At 39.1% G+C, this 16,580-nt stretch overlaps 1 protein-coding gene across 1 annotated transcript in view; it reads left to right on the forward strand.

Moving 5' to 3' along the window:
- Positions 1-16,580, forward strand: part of RECQL (RecQ like helicase) — a 33,352-nt gene that overhangs the window by 3,601 nt on the left and 13,171 nt on the right. The window contains exons 3-6 of the mRNA XM_027129453.1: positions 6,482-6,679; positions 7,568-7,747; positions 11,260-11,366; positions 14,798-14,996. Of these exons, the coding sequence (XP_026985254.1) occupies positions 6,482-6,679; positions 7,568-7,747; positions 11,260-11,366; positions 14,798-14,996 (684 nt within the window). The remainder of the gene's footprint in view (positions 1-6,481; positions 6,680-7,567; positions 7,748-11,259; positions 11,367-14,797; positions 14,997-16,580) is intronic.

The following is a 16,580-nucleotide window of genomic DNA, read 5'->3' on the forward strand; positions in this document are numbered from 1 at the left end:
ACTTTCAGTCTGTCTCCATTTTTAAATGTAAAAAAGGTTGCATTGAACATCTTTGAATCAAAAGCTTTGTGTGCGTCTCTGATTATTTCCTTAAGATAAGTTCCTGTAAGTGGAGCTATTTGAAATGTTTTTAAAGTATAAAAGAAAAACTTCCATTTGACCTTTTCCAGGCAGCTACTCTTGGTATTTTGGTATATTTCCATCCATTGCTTGTTTTTATAAACTTGGCTAGATTCTGTTGTGCTTATTAGTGAGGTCTTGCTGACTATTCAGTAAAGAAGTGGATGGCAGGAGTGAGGAACTTATTCTATGGTATTTTCCTGTCCTTTGTAGGATATAGTGAATATGGCCTTTGCTACATACTAGCACTAACAGCGGGGTAAAAAGATTAGGTTCTTTTCAAACTTTAAAGAAATGGTTTTCCTAAGTTAGGCATCCTCCCATCTACCCCTAAAAACTACAGTTTATTTAAATATAAATATGAAAAAAATAGTGACATAGATTTTGGCTTTGTCTCATGACTCATTCTCACAGCTTAAGGGTTAATAATAAATAGTAACAATTTAAGTTATATTAAATGCTTATCCAAATGTTCTTTACTAAGAGACAAAGGTGAGGGTTTCAGAGATGTTACGGAACCTTGCCTCAGTTGGGTATAGTTATTTTTGGAATGCATAAATGAGTTATTCTACTTAACAAGACTTTAAGCTTTCTCAGTAGGCTATGCTTTTAAAATAACTGAGTAATGACATAGATAAATTTTATTTAAGAGGAGATGCTTACTTTGAATCATTGCCTTTACAATATTGTGCCCCTTTCAAATAACCCACCTCTTCTATTGTTCTACCCACTTGTCGAACTATATTTGAAATGCTTCTGAAGTTGCCTTCAGGCAGTTTATTGATTTGGATTTGAAGGCTTCCCTTGTGGCAAATCACTTTCCTTTCGTTGTTGATTTCAGTATGGGATATTGCTAGAAAATGTGCTGTTTCTGAAGACTGATACCACCCTTGCATCAGCTGTAAGCTTAGGAACTCTGGAGTGTGATCCCTGCTCAATACTATGTGCTCCTGAGATATATTATAGTAATAAGCCCTCTTTGTTACGGATTATCGAAATCTTTCACTTTTCAATCTCATCTCCAATAATACAAGTCATGTGTTGTCCGTGCTGGCAATAGAGGTGACATAATTTTGAACAAAAACATTAAAAGACCCTGATTTATTACAACTAGCTCTATTCTCTTATACTCTTAGTCAATCAGGACTTTATCTAAGGTACGATGATACTGACTTTGTAGCGTAGTTTGACATTAACATCTCTGTTATGTAGGATTTGATCAGGAAGCAGAGCCACTATGAGAGATATAAGGGACTAACTGTAGGGATTCTACTTGGTGTGAATATGGGAAGTGCTTAAGCTCTTTCTTTCTGTCTGTTGCCTGCGTGTCTGGAGCTGGGCCCAAAGTTGGAGGAGCCAGCAGTTAGGAAGAGAAGATGCATATGCAGTGGGGAATGCCCAAACAAACTGCTCCCCACGAAGATGAATCTTACCGGAACCTAGATCAGTCTCTTATTGCCTCAAAGCCTCCAGTGTAGGTGATGCAGGACCTGTCAAAATGCTCACGTCCTTCCCCGTGGAGTTGCATATGACCTGGCTGAGTGTTCAGAGAAGCCAAGGGAGGAGAACCAACAGGATCTAGAGGAGCTGCAGGCCCTGCTGTCTCCCTAAGGATATCTAGCAGCAGCTGGAATCATGGACCCAGTTGCTGCCCCATGCCAGTGAGGTCACCAGGCCTGACCTTGCACTGACTTTCTTAAATATGGAAAATATGGCGACGGCTTCACTTCCACCTTCTAAATCTCTGGCTCCCCAACATGATACAGCTGTCCCTGGTCCAACCAAATATACACTGATCCTCTCCTCCGAAGAGGACAGGAATTCTTTTTCTTCATCTTTGCGTGACGCTCATTCCTCTTCTTGCTGAATCACATCCTTCTTGATAATCTTCTAACTTAAATCCTGAGATACGAGGTTAGAGACTATTAACACTTTTTATTTTAGAATTTAGGGGAACGCGAGCAGGAACATCAATCAAGCCATCCACCCATCCATCAACCGACCAACCAACCAACCAGCAACAAGAAAAACCCAAATTTGGCTTATATAGGAATGTCAAAATAAGGGAGAAATGCTTATAGCTATTGCAGTTCTTGGTTCTCACCTGATCGTGTGGTCATAGCTATTATTTTATAACTGCCTTTTCAACTTCTCATTCCATATCCTTTTGTTCTCAGCAAGCACCTCGCCTGGTCATGGGGCCTTGCCTGGTGGGATATGCCTTAGCAGTTTGCTTGTAATGAGTTTTTGTAGTTTTCCATTAACTCTAATCAGAGGACATGGGAATACTAAAAGACAGCCTAGAGGATCCCCTCCATTCCAGACACACTTCTTTCCTCTGCAGTGTCATAGCAATCCAGTTCCCTTGAATGGTCAGGATCACTCCCCCCAGCCAGTCCAGTAACCCCCTTCTTTGCCTGTTGATTTCCTGTTGTGAGGAATGCAAACTGGCCAAGTGATAGTCAACTCCAGTTAAATGGAACCGTTGCTTTTCCTCCTGGTAGAAGAGTTCTTCCTCGCTAACTGAGACCTCTAGACCAGCAGAGTCCAAAGTTTCAGGGATGGGAAGCAAACATTTCACTAGTGGCAGTGGGAAGAGCACTATTCACTGTTTGGATAGGTAAGCACACTTATCTGCCTTCCACTTGGTCTTTCCTACCATAATAGTCCTTACTCTTGGGTCAGGAGACCTACGTGTGAACTCAGCCAGTTGCTGAATATACCTGTTCTAATTATGCCTGCTGGAACTGGGGAAGTAACCACAGAGTAGGTTGGAGGACCTCCTAACCCACTGTATTATGCACCCAAGCAAAACTGCATTGATCGTCGGCTTTGCTTGTCCAGTCCCTACTCTGACTGGTGGATCTAGTTCTCCAGGAATTATCAGTTTAGAGTTGATGTCTGGTAATTTCTAAGAAGTTATTTTCCTTTTCCCAGTACACAATTACCTTGATAAGTTTCTCTGGAGAAGGATAGTGGAAAGATTTACCACATAAATTTTTAGCTGTGTAGGAGAGTCCTTTTTCAAAGGGCCCCAACTTCCACTTTATACAAGGGACTCTAGGTCTATAAACTGGCCATTTCTGGGAACTGGTTGAAGGACTATGTCTCCGTTGTGGTGATTCAAATCAGGCTTGTGTTTACCAGAATCAGGCCTTTGTATTCTGCCTGTACAGATCAAGTCGTCTGTTTCCATTTCAGACATCACGATCAGCTAGCTACTGCCGACGATCTCTGTGGATCAGACTGTTCTACTCTGTTGCCGGGTATGGCAGCCACATCTACGTTTCCTCTGGTCGTGAACTGAATTCCCAGCATTTAGCCCCCATGTCTTAGAATCCATCATTCTCGTTGATTCAGGTAGTCTAGTTCAAAAGCAGTACTTCCCATGGTCATTCCTGGCTTACAGAGAAGAGCCACTCCAGCCCTCCCAACTTTCTGATATTCATCTTTGGACTAGCTAAGTAAATTATTAGAGCCACTCCTGGCCACTATATTTAGCACACTAAATCTAGAATTAATTTCTTTCTTTTTTTTTTTTTAAATTTTGTTGTTGGACTATGTCCTGTCTTTTTAAAAAATAATTCTATTTATTTATTTTTGGCTGCGTTGGGTCTTCATTCCTGCCTGGGCTTTCTCTAGTTGTGGCGAGCAGGGTCTACTCTTCATTGTGGTACGCGGGCTTCTCATTGCTGTGGCTTCTAGCTCTAGGCGTGCGGGCTTCAGTAATTGTGGCACACGGGCTCAGTAGTTGTGGCTTGCGGGCTCTAGAGCACAGGCTCAGGAGTTGTGTAGCACGGGCTTAGTTGCTCTGTGGCCTGTGGGATCTTCCCGGACCAGGTCTCGAACCCGTGTCCTCTGCATTGGAAGGCGGATTCTTAACCACTGCACCAACAGGGAAGTCCCTAAATCCAGAGTTTCTTCCTGAGTCCACACCAGTAAATGTGGCTTCATTCAGTATTGTATGCTGTCCACCTTGATTTAGTAGCCTTAGGACCTGTTCCCACGTATACTCTCTAGTTTCTGGTGATGGATATTGGCAAATGCAACTCTTTTGGTGTGTGTCATGTTTTCTCACAGTTCACATTTTTATACCTCATCCTCTGGGGCCTCGTGGGTCTTGTCGCACTGGAAGGTGGTGGGGGCGGATCCTTCGAGTGATTAACGTGCTCTTGCAGGGCATCTACCTCAGGAAAGACCGTAACAGGCAGGAGGAGGCTGTTTCAGAAAGCGGGGGGGGGCAAAAAAGACTTGGCAGAATTAGTGGCTCAAGGTCCCCTGCTTCGTTGGAATCTGCCCATATGTTCCCATCCCGATTTCAGGGTCCTTCCAAATCAATGTCCTAACTTTAACAGAAGAGTCCCTGCGAGGTTGGGAATTCAGTTTGTATCATAATTCAGCCACCTGCAGAATTTAAACTTGTTTGTATTCAGTAATCTCTGGAGATAAGGGTTTTGTTTAGGACAGTCATAGAAACTTTGAGGTCCCTTTATGGATACCCTGCATTTCTCTCATCAAGTGCTCCAGCATACTCACAAGCAACCAACCAACCCCATTATTCTTACAAAAATGTTCTGTGACAGCAAACACTTGGTCACCCAGAGCATTGCCTTCTCTAGGTACTTAATTACTGGTATCTATAGATGATAATTTAACTTTGTCTACTGCATGCTGTGGAATACCATTATCGCTTCTACTACTGCAAAGAGGGGTCATTAATACCCTTAAATCTAATCAGATCAGAGACTCAATTCCAGGTGGCCCAGAAGCGATTCAGAGAACCCATTAAGGTTCTGTTCCTCTGGGACAACATTTGGCATTGGTCAGGTTCCATCAGAGAAGCTGAATCATTATGAGTGATGTAAGGGATTTATGCCAGGGATTAGTCTCTACATGATCATGGGAACTGGTGAAGAAGTCCGTTGCTGGTCTGGAAGTCACAAGAGCCAGCAGCAGGGTCAGGAGGATGGATGTGGCATGTGGGAGGATAAGGAAGAGCTGAAACGCACTAGGACCAAGTGGAACCTGTGTGTCATTGGGACTCATGTGATGTGTCACTGTCCCCAAGGCTCTGACCTCCAGGACGCTGGTGCCCTGCGGAAGAGCTGGTGCACTTGCCGCAGAAAGTTGCATTTGAACCCAGCCAAGGATTCAAAGAAGCTGAAGAAGCTGTGGGTAAACCTGCCCCTGCTTCTGCCCCCTGTCAGCAAGGTGAGCCAGCGGATCAGCGACAACGGGAGTGAGCTGCAGCAACACCTGACCTTATGCCAGCCTCCTGACTGTAAACCTGGCTGCTGTTTCATTCCTACAGATTTCCCTGGTGGCCAGCCCTAACCAAGAATCATGCAGGCAGTTGGTAGAATACAAAGCCACTGGAGCATCCTATTTTAAATCATAACTGTAAGATTTCATCTCATGAAAAGGCATTAAGACTGGACACTGATTGGGAATTCCCTGGCGGTCCGGTGGTTAGGACTCTGTGCTTTCACTGCCGAGGGCCAGGGTTCAATCCCTAGTCAGGGAACTAAGATCCCACGAACCATGCAGCATGGCCAAGAAAAAAAACAAACAAAAAAAACAAAACAAAAACTGGACACTGATTAATGCAGGCAGATGTTTTAGAAAACACCAATCTATAAAATTTTTCTAGCTTCCAGTGATGTGATATCAAAAGAAATCTCACTTTGACTTTATATTTGGACTGATTAGAGTCATATGTTAAGGCTTCTTTATAAGTTAGCATGCTGGCCTTGTAATGCCGATTCCAGTAGCATGCTTGATTTCTCTCTTTACTGTTACATCATTGTAGTTATAATCACCGACTCCTTGCAATGTCACAGTATGAACCCAAATATGAATGTTTTTGTAAAATGATAGCTAAGTAGTTAGGGTATGACTTTTAAATAATTTCCTCTTGCTTCAAAGTCTGGTCACTTTACTGAAATGATTTAGGAGATGGTTGGACCACTGCCCTACAACATAATAAAAAAAATTATTATTGATGAAATGCTTAACTGTGTGCCAGGTACTGTGTTAAGAACTTTCAATATGCTATCTCATTTAATTTGTTATAGCAGTTCTATGAAAGCTAGGTATTAATATTATCCCCATTTTACAGATAGGGAAATTGAGGCTCAGTTAAGTATAAGGTACTTAGCCTGAGGTCACTCAGCCAGTAAGAGGAAGACCTAAGATTTAACTCGGGTCTGTGTGGTTCCAAAACACATGCTCTTAACCACTCTGCTATACTACGGTAAGTATATAATTTTGATGGTGAGGAATACGTAAAAATCAATAATAAGGAAACCTAAAGTTGTGATTAACTCTGTCTGGTCATTATATCTTTTTTCCTCCCTCGTAGCTCTAAGTGAGGAACTGGATTCTATAACCAGTGAGCTACATGTGGTAGACATTCAAATTCAAGAACTTCTGGAAAGGCAACAGGAGCTTATTCAGAAAAAAAATGTCCTAACAAAGAGACTAAAGCAGTGTTTAGAGAATTCTGATGCTGGCGAGAGCAGCGAATGTGATTCGTCACCTGCCTCTTGGAATAAAGAAGGTTTGCTCTTTTTTTGTTGTTTTTCTTTTTATCTTTGCCAGTTTTGTTTCTTCTCAGTTCTATGAACTGGAATTAAATCATTGTGCCTGGGTCGGTGCTTTCTAGTAGCTTAAGAGTTGAAACTAGCCATTCCTTAAGTGGCGGGGGAACTTGGAAGCAGACCATTCTTTACCCATGTTCTTTTTAAATGAAGCCTTTATTATTCACAATGTATTATTTTGTCCAAATATGGTTTTAGCAACATTAATCGGGCTTGGAAAAATAAGATATTTATTTAACTCAGTTTTCTAGGTTTTAACTAGAAAAAATTAAACAATTGAGAAAAAAATTCAAACTCGTTGAAGGGCAGTGCATTCTCCTGCCCTAGTGAACAAACCTTTCTTGATTCAGGGTCTTGCCAAGCATCTTGTTTATCATTAATCGTGGAATACTATAACTCTTGAAAGAATTGAATGCTTTTGTGGGCCTTTTTTTCCAGTGTCCATTTTTAAACAAGATATTTACACCAAAAATTTCAGGTAATCGTTAACTTTGTTCATGATAGTTGAGTTTTCTATGATGCTATGAATTTCCTGATGGACATGCAGACTGTTTTTCAAATACCTGACCAAACACCTTTCTCCTCTGTAAGTTATTTATCACCGGCAAATGTTGTCATTTTTTTCTGATGTACTTTTTCTTATGATATATCATTAAGTATGATTTTGCTTAGCATCGTGAATTAAACAGATCTCAAAATTATTATTATAAAAGTTAAATTGTCCATAGTATTAAAAGTCTTATATATTGATCTGATTCTTCTCTATTATAAAAACAGCCATTCACATTTGTGTCTCATTCATAATACTGAATAGTTCTAATCTATCTGGTTTGTTTTTCTCTTTCTAGATTTTCCATGGTCTGGTAAAGTTAAAGATGTTCTGCAAAATGTCTTTAAACTGCAGAAGTTCAGGTCACTTCAGCTGGAAACGATTAATGTAACAATGTCTGGAAAGGAGGTATTTCTCGTTATGCCTACAGGTGGGGGAAAGAGCTTATGCTACCAGTTACCAGCGTTATGTTCAGATGGTGGGTATTAATCAACATTAATTTAACGTGAAGAAACATTATTTCTCTGAATATATCTTTAAGTCTTTAAAAAAAATGTCTAGCCCTATATTTGCCAAAATCAAGTGCATTTTTGTTTGATTTATCGCTCCACTAATACACATTTAAAGGATTCACCTAGAGAGGGAATATTAAAGACTGAGAGTAGGGCTTCCCTGGTGGCACAGTGGTTGAGAGTCCGCCTGCCGATGCAGGGGACACGGGTTCGTGCCCCGGTCCAGGAAGATCCCACATGCCGCGGAGCGGCTGGGCCCGTGAGCCATGGCCTCTGAGCCTGTGTGTCCGGAGCCTATGCTCCACAACGGGAGAGGGCACAACAGTGAGAGGCCCGCGTACCGCAAAAAAAAAAAAAAAAAAAGACTGAGAGTAATTCATTCTTTTATCTGGTTCCTGAAACATCATTAAAGAACATGCTGTAGGAGAAAAAGCCCTAGAAAAGGAGTCAGTAGGCCTGGAGTCGAGCCCCAGGTCTTTGTGGAGTGTCTGCTGTGGTGTTAGGCCCTGGAGATACTGGAGTCAGCAGATGTACGTGGTCCTCGTTTTCACAGAGCTCAGTGGCCAGCAGTGCTTCCTCAAACTTTAACGTGCATAAAAATCAGCTGGTAATCTGATCAACATGCAGATTCTAGTTTAGTGTGAGTCCCAAGAGCTTGCATTTCTGACAGGCTCTCAGATGACACTGATGCTGCTGTCTGGGGACTACCAGGGGTATAGAGCAGGGTCAGCAGACTTTTCCTCGAAGAACCAGTCAGTAAATGGGAGAGGCTCTGCGGTCCGTGAGGTCTGTGCCGACTGCTCAGCTGCCAGTGTAGCAGGAAAGCAGCCACAGACGATAGGTAAAGGGATGGCTGTGGCTGTTTTCCAGGAAAACCTTATTTACAAAAACAAGCAACCGGCCCTTAGTTCGTTGACCCCTGGTCTAGAGAATACAGCTTAATTGCAAGCAATTGCTTTAAGGGTTTTGTGATAAAGGTTTTAATAGGGAATTAAGTCAGTGCAAAGATCTGGTCTAGGGGCTGTTAGGGAAGGCCTGAGGAAGTGGCTTTTTTTTTATTTTAATATTTTTTTAATTGAAGTATAGTTGATTTACAGTGTTGTGTTTCAGGTGTACAGCAAAGTGATTCAATTATACATATATATGTATATATATTTTTTCAGATTCCTTTCCCTTATAGGTTACTACAAAATATTCAGTAGAGTCTCCTGTGCTCTACAGCAGGTCCCTGTTGGTTATCTGTTTTATATATAGTAGTGTGTATATGTTAATCCCAAACTCCTAATTTATCCCTCCCTTACCCTTTCCCCTTTGGTAACTATAAGTTTGTTTTCTGTGTCTATGGGTCTGTTTCTGTTTTGTAAGTAAGTTCATTTGTATCTCTTTTTTTTTTTTTTTTTAAGATTCCACATATAAGTGATATATGATATTTGTCTTTCTCTGTCTGGCTAACTTCACTTAGTATGATAATCTCTAGGTCCATCCATGTTGCTGCAAATGGCATTATTTCATTCTTTTTTATGGCCGAGTAATATTCCATAGTGTGTTTGTGTGTGTGTGTGTGTGTGTGTGTGCGCGCGCGCACCTAAAAGTGAGAGAACATGCATGGTGTGGGGTATTCAATAACCTGGAATCATTTTAGTGTGGCAGGCAGTGAAGGCCAAGACATGTGGAAAGAATCTTTAAAGATATTTTTAAAACTTTTCCTTAGATGAGTGGAAAGCTATTGAAGGGTCTTAAACAGGTAAGAGACTTGTCAGATTCGTGGTTTAGAAGGATAATTCCAGCAGATGGAGGAATTCCAGAAATATTTAGGAGGTAGGTTCAGTAGGACTTCGTATTCATTGGATACAGGACTAAGAGAAGAGATAGTCTAGCTGCCCAGATTTGAGGCTGGGACAGATGGTGAAGTTGTTCACTGAAACAGGGTACATTGGAGAAAGAACTTATTTGGGAATGGAGAGGGAAGGTGATGAATTTAATGTGGGGCCTGTTGAATTTATGATGCCTGCAAGATATCCAGGTAGTATTGTCCTCTGAGTAGGAGGATGTTTGAGTGGAAAGCTTGGGTTCGAGAGACCTGAGGTTGCTGGGTTGGAGGCTGTTAGTATGCAGATGGCTATTGAAGTGAATTATATCATCCAGAACAGCGTGAGAGGAGAAGGGTGCCCAGAACAGAAACCAGAACACCAAGAGTTTAGGGACAGACAGAGACAGAGGGCCTTACAGAGAAGCAAAGTGTAGGAGGGTAGTCAGGAGAGTATGGGGTTATCAGAAGCCTGGAGAAGGGAGTATTTCAAGCAGGGAGTAGTTAATAGTGATGACTGTTGGCAAAAGGTCAAATAAAATAAGGACATGGAAGTTCCAGTGGACTTAGTGACAAGGGACTCAAATATGACCTTGGCTAGAGCAGCTTCAGTAAAATGGTTGGGTGGAAACCAAAGAGCAATTGTTTGGGAGTGAGTAGGAGTGAGGAAGTGGAACCAGTGAAAGGGACACGCCTGGGAAAGAATTGCTATGCAGGGAAAAAGACAGGGGGCCCTGAATTAGGTGTTCAGGGTTTCTTCAAATTTGAGAGAGACTTGACCGTGTTTAAATGTAATGAGGGACTTCCCTGGTGGTCCAGTGGTTAAGACTCCACACTTCCACTGCAGGGGGCACGGGTTTGATCTGCGGTCGGGGAACTAAGATCCTACATGCCATATAGGGTGGCCAAAAAATAAAGTAAGATAAAATAAGATAAGATGATAAGATAAAATAAAATACTAATAAGAAGTGCCAGTAATGAGGGAGAAAGTGAAAATACAGGAGAGAGGACTAATTGAGAGGGTAAAATCCTTGATAAGGTCGTAATCTTGAGTATATTTTTTAAACTGGTCTGCTTTCTGCCCTAGGTTCTTTTAAGGAACAAACTACAGAAACGTAAGAACTTGGGATTTTAACAATGTAGAATAGCTTTTGTAGCTGCTGCAAACAATTTCAGTTCTCAGAGAAAGGGGATATATTACGATAACTTGAGTCAGTCAATAAAACCGTTCACTGATTTCTGATCCGACTAAATTAATCTGGTGCAGTAAGTGAATGGATACTTATGTAACTATCATTCTAGATGATACAAGTTGCTATGTTTTCTTTGGAAAGCTAACTGGATAGTGTTTGACTTGATTTATATCATTTTACTGAGATTACCAATACCAAATGTTAAAAATGATAGTAAATTCCAAATGATAACATCTATCTATATTTCTGTAAGACTGATAGGGTGAGAGATGTCTGTTTATCTTATATCTGCTTATTTGGCTTATTGTTTATTCGTATCTACCTCCTTTATTAATGAGGGTAAGAAATAGGTGGTATATTGCTAAGGCTGCATTGAAAATCAGTCCAAATTGATGGGCAGGGCCGCAAGTTACAGTAAAGAAGGTAAACTCATTCTGGTGGTGATATAAAATTTAAAGTAGATTTCTTTCTCTTTTAGGTTTTACACTCGTGATTTGCCCATTGATCTCCCTTATGGAAGACCAATTAATGGTTTTGAAGCAATTAGAAATTTCAGCTACCATGTTAAATGCTTCTAGTTCTAAGGTATGCGTGTGTGGCTTTTATTGTATTTTATTTTTAATTTACACTCTTCATTGAAATAGGAACCTTAGATTCAATTGAGTTGCTTATAAAATTAAAAAACTGATAACTGTTTACATTGGAGTCGAAAATTACTGCTCATAGGTCAGTTCTAGCCCACTGCCTATTGTATGTGTGGTCCGTGAATTAAGATTAGTTTTTATATTTTTAATTGGTTAAAAAAAATCAAAAGAAGAATAGTATGTTGTGAAGTGTGAAAGTTACATGAAATTCAGATTTCAGTGGCCATAATGTTCTGTTGGAACAGAATCACGCTGGTTCTTTTATGTGTAGTCTGTGACTGTTTTCCCGCTGTAACGGCGGAGTTGAGTAGCTGTGATATGGACCACAACACCTAATATTTTCTATCTGGCACTTTACAGGAAATATTTGCTGACTGTTTTATAGTGTCCATTCTAAAATAGTGAGCAAGAATTTCTTATTATGCAATATAATTAAATAGAAAAAATGAATTAGTAACAAGGTACCCAACCCCTGTGGAATTTCTTCTGTTTGGGAATGGACTCTCTTACCTTTATCTGTAGAATAAAGCATTTCCAAGGTGTTTGTTTTTTAAAAAGCATATTATTGAAAATTTTAAAAATATACAAAAGTAGAGAGAATAGTATAAAAACTGCCATGCATCGTTAAGTACCTTTAACAGTTATCAGCATATGACCAATTTTTTTTGTCTATATATCCCCAATTTCCCCTCCTGCCCACCCTTGGTTTATTTATTTGAGATATGTCCCAGAAATCATATCATTTCAATTGTAGCTTCTTCTTCAGTGTGTATCTCTAACATTTTAAAAAGGTAACTGCAGTGCCATTATCACATCTAAAAAATTTAGTATTAGTTCTTTAAAACCATCATATAAAAAGATTCAGATTTCTGTCTCATCAAATGTTGTTGTTATTTTTTTTAATCATGGTCCAGATAAGGTTCATGCATTATGTTGTGTTGGTTGATATATCCATAGGTTTCCCTTATTTCTTGTTTGTTTCCCACGCAAATTATTGTTTAGGTTATTTTTTTTGTTTGTTTATTTGTCCTATACTTTCCTATATTTTGTCTCTTCCTGACTGTATCCTTGTGATGTTGTTTCACTTGTTTCTTTTAGTTAGATCTAAAAGCTTGACTGTATTTGGGCTTTCTTTTCTTTTCTTTTTTTTGGCAAGAGTATACTTTCCCCTGGTATCACTCAGGAGGTATATAAAACCCAGTTATATTTTTGTGACATTAGCTTGATCAGTGGGTTCAGCTTATGTCTGCCTGCTCTATAATTATCAAGTTCTCTATCACCTTTTCATTTAATGGTTTTTAGCAGCCACCGATGATTATTGCCTATCCTAGAGCATTATTTAATTAGGGGGTTACGAGATGGTGATTTCTAATTCTCACTTTTTCTTATATTAGCTAGACTTTTTCTGTAAAAAAGAACTTTTTCCTTATTAACTCTTTGCAGATTGAAAGTTCTTTCCCTTTCTTTACCAATTTTCAGAAAGAGTTGGTTTTCCAGCATTCTCCGAAGGTGGTCAATAAGTTCTTTTTTTTTTTTTCCCAAGTATCATTGTAAATTTACGGATTTTTAACATGTTTGATGTCTTTTGATCCATAGTTATTATTCTTTTTTTATGGTGAAATAGTCCCATCTTTGAGTAGTGAGAGTCTTATCTAAGGTGGCTTCTAAATGTAGCTCATAGCTTTTGAGTCTTTGCTTTCTTTTATAAGATATTCTGTGCTCATTTTGTATATTTCCTCCCAGCCCTAAAGTCAGCTATGTCTTCGGGAAGCCCTGGTTCTCCTAGTCTTTCCCATATAATTTTGTTTTATTTAAACTCTTGTGTCATTATAACTGCTTTCTCATTCACCAAAATAAATCTGTGGAGAACACTGCCTTCTCATATTGCACTTCTTTAAAACTGAAAAAGAGAGTAATAATAATGGAAAGTACAGTTGACCTTTAAACAACGTGAGGGTTGGGGGCCCCTAACTGTACACACAGTCAGAAATCTGTGGGTGACTTGTAGTCAGCTGTCCTCATTTCAGGGATTCAACCAACTGCAGATCGCAGTACTGTAGTATTTACTATTGAAAAAAATCTGCATATAAATGGACCCATGCAATTCAAATTTGAGTTGTTCCAGGGTCCACTGTAGTTAGAAAGGTGTGATAATTACAAGTTCAGGCCATGTCACTACTGCTTGAAGAGTTGCTGAGGAAATAGCCTTATGTTTGCTCCTCTAATATTTCTGGGACATTTAGGACCAGCTGAAATGTTTAATACACTTTGGCCATTTCTTAACAAAACTAGGAATATCTCGAGTTAACAGACTGCTTTTCTGGGATGATTGAAAGTATTTTGACTTTCTATTGCATTCACCACTTCTTTTGGTCCGAATTAGGTTAGAGGGAGAAAATACAACATCCACTGTTCTAAATATTATAGAAAATAACAACAACATTAAGAACCTAATAGCTGTTAGTTCTTAAGATTTATTCTTATTACATATGTCAGCGGTCCCTGACCTTTTTGGCACCAGGGACCAGTTTTTTGGAAGACAGTTTTTCCACGGATGGGGGTTGGGGGTGGTGGTGGTTTCAGGATGACTCAAGTGCATTACATTTATTGTGCACTTTATTTCTATTATTATTACATTGTAATATATAATGAACTAATTATACAGCTCACCATAGTGCTGACAGGAGGTGAGCTCAGGCAGTGATGTGAGCGACGGGGAGCGGCTGTAAATACAGATGAAGCTTTGCTCACTCGCCGCTCATCTGCTGTGCAGCCCGGTTCCTAACAGGCCACGGACAGGCAGTGTTCTGTGGCCCGGGGGTTGGGGACCCCGATATATATAATATATAAATATATGTATTTCATATTATAAAAATTTAATGAAAAAGATACTTCATAAAACCTAAATAGATTATGAGTAGATTTGATAACATCATTAAAATAGCTAGTTCACACATGCATGAAATGATTTCAAATATAATGTTAAAAATTAATAAAACCCACCTTTATCACCATACCTATTGCATTGAGCTTACATTTTGGCATTTATTGTGAAAAATTTAGCATTATGCCTTTATGGAGTAAATGCTTATTGGAGTGTCTTCACATTCATTTTTTTGTTCTCTTTTTTGTCAAATGAGATTATTCTTTTATCAGCAGTCTGGATGTAAGTAAGTAACTGAAATGCTGTTTGCACAGCTGCCATGAAGTTTAGTACTGGGACAGTACTTTGATTTTAATTAAGTAAACATCTGTTGCTAAAAGAGCCCCAAGGCTGTTGCTTCTGAGTAATGAATGTCTTCATTTACCACTGAGTATTGCAGTCTGCTAGCTTAGCTCTGCTATCATTGTGTCTGTGTTTCCTTTCAATAGGAGCATGTGAAATGGGTTCATGCTGAAATGGTAAATAAAAACTCCAAGCTAAAGCTAATTTATGTGACTCCAGAGAAAATTGCAAAAAGCAAAATGTTTATGTCAAGACTAGAAAAAGCCTATGAAGCAAGGAGATTTACCCGAATTGCTGTAGACGAAGTTCATTGCTGTAGTCAATGGGGACATGATTTCAGACCTGGTATGTATGTTGTATCTAGAAAACCCCTTGATGCTAGGGACTCTTTTCTTACTCAGCTTTACATGATGGAAATCCCTGCTTCCATTAAAATTATCTTCTTAGGTAGTTATTACTCATTTTTTCTTGCCTTAATATAAGGGGAGTCCAGAGGCAGAATCTTTGATCTCTTTACCCCTCACCCCCATGGTAGTGTTTATTAGTCTAATTGCCTTTATCTTTTGAAATGTGTGCTTATTAGCAAATATTATACCTTGCCATCTTTAGCCATAAAGGCTTACTGACCTCCAGATTCTCCTTCACATCTGTTGAGGAATTTGCATCTGCTTCAGATTTGTCTCTTTTAGTCATCATTCTGGGTGTCTTTAGCACCCACTTCAGGATCTACACCCAACTAACTCCTCAGTGTTAATAGTTCTATGGTATATTTTCGTAACTTTATTCTTTGCTTCTCCAACAGAATCCTACAGTCATAGCCTGAATCAGATTACTCAGACATGTTCTGTGCAAAAAAATCTGAAAATTAATTAAATTGTTTGGGTTTTTTTGCTATTGAGTTGTATGAGCTCTTTATATATTTTGTATATTAACTAACCTCTTATCAGGTATATGATTTGCAAATATTTTCTCCCATTCCATAGGTTGCCTTTCATTATGTTAATGGTTTCCTTTACTATACAGAAGCTTTTTAATTTGAGGCAACCCCACTTGTTTTTTTGTGTGTGAGTTTTTTTGCTTTTGTTGCTATTGCTTTTGGCCTCAGATTCAAAAAATCGTTGCCAAGACTGATGTCAAGGAGCTTATCTCATATGTTTTCATCTAGGAGTTTTATGGTTCCAGATATTACGTTTGAGTCTTTAATTCATCTTGAGTTGACTTTTGTATGTGGTGTAAGATAAGGGTCCACTTTTATTCTTTTGCATGTGGCTGTCCAGTGTTCCCAACACCATTTATTGAAGAAACCATCATTTCCCCATTATATGTTCTTGGCTCCTTTGTAGTAACTTTATTGACTGTATATGCGTGGGTTTATTTCTGGGCTCTCTATTCTGTCCCGTTACTTTAGCTATAGCTTTTATTTGTATGTTCTTATACTTTTATTACTGTAGCTTTGAAACATAGTTTGAAATCAGGAAGCGTAATACCTCTGGCTTTGTTCTTTCTCAGGATTGCTTTGGCTATTTGGGGTCTTTGTGGTCCATACAAACTTTAGGGTGGTTTTTCCTATTTCTGTGAAAAACACCATTGGACTTTTGATAGGAATTGCACTGAATCTGTAGATTGCGCTGGGTCATTTGGACATTTAAACAATATTAATTTTTCCAGTTCATGAGCACAGAGTATCTTTCCATTTGTTTGTGTCTTCTTCAGTTTCATTCATCAGTGTCTTTTAGTTTTCAGTGTATAGATATTTCACCTTCTTGGTTAAATTTATTCCTGGGGATTTTATTCTTTTTTGATCTAGTTTAATTTCTCTTTCTGATAGTTGTTATTAGTGTATAGAAACACAACTGATTTTTGGATTTTGATTTTGTATCCTGCAACTTCGCTGAATTTGTTTATAAGTTCTACAGGTTCTTGGTGGAG

Source organism: Aethalodelphis obliquidens, unplaced genomic scaffold (genome assembly GCF_003676395.1).
Source record: "Aethalodelphis obliquidens isolate GAN/ISIS:26980383/991018 unplaced genomic scaffold, ASM367639v1 scaffold36, whole genome shotgun sequence".
Classification (NCBI taxonomy): Eukaryota; Metazoa; Chordata; class Mammalia; order Artiodactyla; family Delphinidae; genus Aethalodelphis; species Aethalodelphis obliquidens.